This window comes from Cryptotermes secundus, unplaced genomic scaffold (genome assembly GCF_002891405.2).
Source record: "Cryptotermes secundus unplaced genomic scaffold, Csec_1.0 scaffold518, whole genome shotgun sequence".
NCBI lineage: Eukaryota > Metazoa > Arthropoda > Insecta > Blattodea > Kalotermitidae > Cryptotermes > Cryptotermes secundus.
The window spans coordinates 23,424-30,070 of record NW_019731580.1 but is presented as its reverse complement, the minus strand read 5'-3'; the positions used below and the strand labels follow the sequence as shown (position 1 = coordinate 30,070).

General features: G+C 37.0%; 1 protein-coding gene across 3 annotated transcripts in view; it reads left to right on the top strand.

Moving 5' to 3' along the window:
• Window positions 1-6,356, top strand: part of LOC111867186 (nucleolar protein 58) — a gene marked incomplete at its 3' end in the record, with an annotated part of 50,016 nt that extends 43,660 nt beyond the window's left edge. For all 3 annotated transcript variants that reach the window (XM_033752583.1, XM_033752582.1, XM_033752584.1), the window contains 3 exon segments: window positions 2,970-3,103; window positions 3,949-4,094; window positions 5,480-6,356. In XM_033752583.1, coding sequence (XP_033608474.1) covers window positions 2,970-3,103; window positions 3,949-4,094; window positions 5,480-5,918 — 719 coding nt within the window.
• Window positions 6,357-6,647: the final 291 nt, after the last annotated feature.

Sequence of the window (6,647 nt, the reverse complement as noted above, 5' to 3'; positions counted from 1 at the left end):
GAAGCTCCTCATTATGCAGTTTTCTCCACTTCCTGTCACTTCATCTCTCTTCAGTACATATATTATCCTCAACACCCTGTTCTCAAACACCCTCAGTCTATGTTCCTCCCTTAACGTCACAGACCAAGTTTCAGCCCCATACAGAACCACAGGCAAAATTATAGTTTTGTATATTCTAATTTTTATGTTTTTGGACAGCAGATGAGAAGACAAAAAGTTCTGGACTGAATGGTAGCAAGCATTGCCCAAGTTAAATCTCCTCTTAATTTCCTTTTGAATCAGGTTTTGAGTTGTTATTGTCATTCCCAAATATCTGAACTGTGTCACATTTTCAAAACACCTGTTTTATCATCATGTCATGATTTTGCCCTGCATTTTGGTGACGAGACAGTAACATATACTTAGTTTTCTCTGTGTTTACTTCCAGACCAACCTCCTTACTTGCGTCAGTTACAGTTTGTGTGTTTTTCTTTATGATATCTATGTTATCACCTGGCAGATTCACATCATCGGCTTAGACCAACAGCTGATGTGTCCCATTTAATTTCAGTTCCACCTGGTTTTCCTGGACTTTCCTAATGGCATATGCTAAAGCAAAGTTGAAAAGGAGTGGCGATAAAGCATCTCCTTGTCTTAGACCATTCTGGATAGGAAATTTATCAGACAAATGTTTACCTATACAGAGTTTACTGTAAGTTTCGTTTAAACACATTTTAATCAGCTTAACTTGTTTCATGGGTATCCCAAACTCTATCAGAATATTGTACAATACTTCCCTCCTAACTCAATCATAGGCTTTCTTGAAGTCTACAAAGAGTTGATGTACTGTCTCATTGTACTTCCATTTTTTTTCTCCAATATTTGATGAATGCATAAGATCTGATCTGTAGTTGATCTGTTACAACAAAACACACACTGATGATACCCAATAATTTCAGCTATATATGGACCTAACCTTGAGAGAAGAATATTGGATAAAATTTTGTATGAAGTTGATAGCAGTCATATCCCCCCATAATTATTACAGTCGGTTGTATCACCATTCTTATGAATTGGTAAAATAATAGATTCCTTCCACTGATCAGGCAAGTTTTCCTTATGCCAAATAGAAGTAATTAGCTTATGGATCTTAGAACATAATATTTCGCCTCCTGCTTGAACAATTTCTCCTGGAATTTGATCACTACCTGCAGATTTATACCTTTTCAATTTTGCAATAGCACTTTCAACCTCAAAAGGGCTAGGATCAGGTATTAACGGCTCAGCTGTATCGATTTCTTTCTGCCTAACTTCACTGACCCTATGTACATTCAATAACTGAGAGAAGTAGTTCCTCCACCTATTCAAAATGTTGTGGGAATCTGCAAGCAGATCACCATTCTCATCCTTCACTAAGTTACTGCTAGGTTGGTAACCCCTCTTAAAGTCATTTATTCCTCTATACAGGTCTCTAATATTCTTGTTCTTACTGTTCATTGCAAGCTCATCAATTTTGTCTTTCAGATATTGCCTCTTTTTATTCCTGAAATGCCTGCTGGTTTCATGTCGTATTTTGTTCAGATTATCCCCATTTAACTCGCTTGGATCCTGTAACCATTGCAATTTGGCTTGTTTTCTTTGGTCTAGTAATTCTGAGCATCCTTCATTGAACCATGGCTTATGCTTCTTCAGTTCATAATAACCTAGACTCTCCTTGGCAGAAACTTTTATATTGCCTCTAATAGTTTCCCAAGCATTATTAACATCCACCTCAGTTTCCAAGTATTCAAAGGCAACAATCCTATTTGAGATTTCAACACGATACTGCTCTTTACCCTCTACCTCATTTAATTTCTTGAGATTGAACCTCTCCATATGAACTCTGTGCGTTATTTATTTGCTCACTGCCAGTCTTTCCTTAACCTTTGCCACCACCAGGTAGTGGTCAGTATCACAAACTGCTGCCCTGAATGATCGGACATGAAGTACTATACTTGAATGCCATCTCCTATCTATCAAAATATGGTCAATTTGATTCTGTATCTTCCTGTCAGGAGATGTCCAAGTAAATTTATGGATGTTACGATGTGGGAACATTGTACTTTTGACAGTAAGATTTTTTGATGTGGCAAAGTTTACAACTCTAACTCCATTATCATTAATAATTTCATGAGGATTCTCATTCCCTATAGTTGGTTTGAAAATGTCTTCCCTCCCTACTTTGGCATTGAAATCTAACAAAATTCTCATGTGGTACTTCGGGAATTTATGAAATACATGTTCTAGTTCTTTAACCTGTCCATTAATTTTATCTTCTGTTGGGTTGTGAACATTCATAACAATGATATCACACCAGCGACCTTGTAGTATTATATATGATATCCTATCACTAACGAACTCTACCCTCTTAACTGCTGATACGATTCTATTATGTATGAAAAAACCTGTACCTAATTCATGATTTTCATTCCCTTTTCCATAGAAAAATGTATATTCGCCTGCTGGTGCAATGCCACCGCCATCCCATCTGATCTCCCGTACCCCCAATAAATCTAACTTATATTTTAAGATTTCTTCCGCCACTGCCCCGAGCAAAACTGCCAGGTGGGTCCCTTGTCACCACAGTATGGCACGTCCTCAGGTTGCGGATGGAGATGCCCTCCATGTATGGAGGGAAGTTGTGAATATATTGAATAAGCAGTCGCGGACAGGGGACAAGGGGTGGTCCTCCAGCTTGCGGGTTCGGCGTGGGGCTAACAACTCCTCATCTTAAAAAGTAAACATTTTATGAAAATTCTCAAGAAGCCTCGGAGCTGGACAGATTCCTTGGATAAACGACCTAAGCTAAAGAAATGTGTCAAAACATATCTTCATAAAAATTTGCAATATTTAAGAATTCTCAATATAATTAAATCCTTGTACAGAATAGAAAGAGTGAGATAATATTTAATTGTTGGCCTTAATAAAATGTTATGTTTCATTTGTTCCAGGTGTGTCTTCCGTGAGCTCTGCAACCAATGGCAGTCAGGGCTCAAACAAGTCGGGGAAATGTACTGGGCTGAGGATGGGCTACCCACGACAGCCCACCGGGTCACTCCGGAAATCCCAGACTCAAGCAATGAAGGTTTGTTCAGCTGACAATAGAGATTGAGACGTTACTATCACCAGCAATAACAACTTCAAGCTTTAGACCCAAGGGTCTGCCCCGATGCAGAAATGCATGAACAGTTCATGATTTGGTACAAAATGTAAGATAGTAAAGAAGTAATAGATTTATTAGCTTTATCTCTTATTTAATTCAGTGTTCCAGATCCAATACATTAGTTGTAGTTGAGTCTCTTCATACTGCAGCTGCAAACTTGTATATTGCACCAGCCCCTGACGATAGGCAAGCGTGAGGAACTGGTGGAATCATAACTGACAGGTTAAAAATAAGTGCTTCGAGAAACACCTGTCCCAGTGCCACTATCTCTACCACAAATAACACAAGAATGAGCAAGAGAATGAATTCTGGATTCTGTGGTGAGAAACAGGCAACTAGCCACCTGAACTATGGTACTACTGTCTGTGTTTAGGAAACAGTGGATTTATAGTTTGTATATAACATAAAAATATTAAAGTATTTTTCTTCTTTCATTTTGTTTTATTCAACATGCGCTGCACTCTTGTGAGGAAAGCAGATGTAAATACTGGCATTTTATTGAAACAGTTAATTATAACTTGAGGTGCAACTTTTCCTTTCTTTGTTCATAACTTATTAGAGGACACTGCTTCTACAGTGCAGGTCCCAAGTAACCAGGAGCTGGCAAACTATGATAGGAGACAGACATGATCTACCAATTATGTTGTCATTTTAAGCACTCAATGCAAAGAATATATAATAAAAGTGCCAGCCTATTTTGGACATATTTATTAGGAGCAACAGAAAAAATGACATGTTCATAAAGTTTAAGCACTTGTAACCCCCAGCTCCGGATCCAGGAGTACAAGGAGCCAGTGAGGTCGAACAAGGAACAACCAGAGAAGCCTGTGCGCCTCCCGCCTATCAAGGAGTTCCAGCGAGAGTTCCGGGCTGGTAAGGAGCGAACTACTTCTTCGTCTTCCACGCGGATTAGGTGAGTTCCATCATCCAGTGTTATCAATCTCTTCTGATAAATAGACCAATAAAACAGCAGTAGGTTTTTTTGAGGACGAATAATCCAAACTGTCTCACAGTTTGCAGTACAAATACTGTAATGTCACACAGCAATCATACAGATGAAACTTTCATGTTCCATAAAAGCAGGGAATTTATTGAGTGACTGAGTGGCTATCAACTTTTAAATGAAGAACCTCTACCATGAAATTTGTTATATTTTCTTGAAAAATATAGAACTATCTTTTACTGCTGTTTGATGTAGGTTTTATATAGAGAAGAACAGAGAAATTGATGGTGTCTGAAAATGTAGAATGATATTTGAAACTAGGAGAGATGTATCTGTGAGAGAATGAACTGGATTGCATGATTAGCTTCACAGGTTACATGGAAATATTTAGATGTAGGTGTGAGAACAGACTAAAACTGATCATGAAAAAAACAGGTTATGAATATGGGAAGAGGATTAAGTGGGATTAGGATAAGTTCCAGTGCTTGGCTTTTCTGATCACACTGATGAGTTTTCAGACCTTATAAATGGGAGTACCTTGGTTAGCTGAATATCTATCAAACATAAATGGAAGACCTTTATCACAGGATTAATTATCTTTGGAAACGATGATCATGAATAAATACTGTGATTTTCACAGTAACTAAATGTAATTAGAAGCTATCGGCCACATACTGATATCGGTCAAAGTCTAAAAATTTCACTAATGATAGTCACAAAGGCAGGTGCAAAATGTGAAATAACTGTATTGCACTTAAACATAGCTGTTGACTCAAAAAGATTTAATTTAATGAGCATTAATTTATGTGTATATCTTGATGAGGACAGTAATTACCCTGACTGAGGCTCTTGTGCATTTCCTCAGTTCATCCAGGTGCATGATGGGATAGCATCTCTAGTTATGTCACAGTCACATCCTTCCACACCCTTTCCAATCCATTGTTTACCAGCCATCCTCCCAGTCAGTGCCATGTCAGCAAGTACTGACATCATCACCAAGTAGATCGTAAGATCTACCTGCACGTAAATAAATGTCAGTACTTGCTGACAAATTAATCATTAAATTTGTCGTTTAAACTGTTGAGAATAAATAAATATTTATTTATAAATAAATAGATAATTTATTTTATTAAGTCAGTTCTCCCTGTTTTCAGATATCCAAGTACCAACACTGAACACGTCTGACAGTTGGCTGGTTTTATGTCTGACCACTACCTGGTCCAAATAGCCTTTTCTAACTTCACTTCATCTCAAGTTCTCTTTTTATTTCATAGTATTGCAGAATAATTAATTGCAAATTTATATATGTGTTATAGACTTTGTTTAGGAGATATGATATCACTGGTCTGTTACAGATGTGCCCAGAAGATTGTCACACAATTAGAGACAACACCACTGCTCAAAACTTCAACCACCACTACCACTAGCACCTCAACCATAACCACAACCACATACTTCCGATCACCACTGAAACCTGCCAACAAAGAAGACAACAGAAAAGGAGAAAAGCGGAAAGAAGAGAAGAAAAAGGATGAAAGGAAAGAAAAAGATGAAAATTTGGACAATAAAAATAAAGAGGATAAACAGAATAAAAAGTCTGAGAAGAAAGAAACCAAAACAGAGAAGAAGGAAGAGAAGAAAGAAATGAAAACGGAAAAGAAGGACAGCAAAACTGACAAAAAAGAGAGTAAGAAAGAAGTGAAAACAGAGAAGAAAGAAAGCAAGAAAGAAGTCAAAGCTGATAAGAAGAAAGAAAAAAAGGATGCAAAAATAGATAAAAAGGAAAAGGATTAGTTAGAATTTAGCCTATCATTTACAGGATAACAACATGATAAAGAGGGGAATTTTGTGGAGAAACAGGCATTGTTACTGTAAATATGTCAGTAGTGTTAGGTAACAATTTCATGTACAAATTATCATTCCCATTGTGCATTGTCATTTTTGTTTCTCATAGCATTTACATACATAAAGAAATACACACACTTACATACAGAAAGATCAAAGGCACAGATGGAAGTTGAACATTTTGTGCAACAATAACACCTTTATTGCTTTATTGCTTCATGTTTTTAACTTCATCATGTCCATTCTAAGACATTACTATGGATGGATATGTTCCTTATTCCATTTTAATTGCTGCAAACCTTTCATATCAACAAATTCAGTGATTTAAATGCTAACATGTTATGTTTGAGTGAAGTTTTCTTGGCTGGAGCTACAGATGATGTCATGGTTAAATCCTCAGCAGTACTAGACCTATTGAGGTCCGTTATGAATATTACAGAACACAGTGCATCAGCATCTCTGGGTCATCTTAATGTTTTTCAATCCAGTTTTGTCTATATAATTCATTTAGAGAAATTAGGAAGTTCCACCAGTTGGATGTTAGCAAAAAGTAGTACAAATATTATGTTTCTGGACATTATCTGTAATCCTGTTTTTGTCTAAATCAGTGATTCTCAACCACTGGGCCACAGCCTGGTACCAAACCCTGGTATTAATTATACTTTGTCCTCGTCTTAT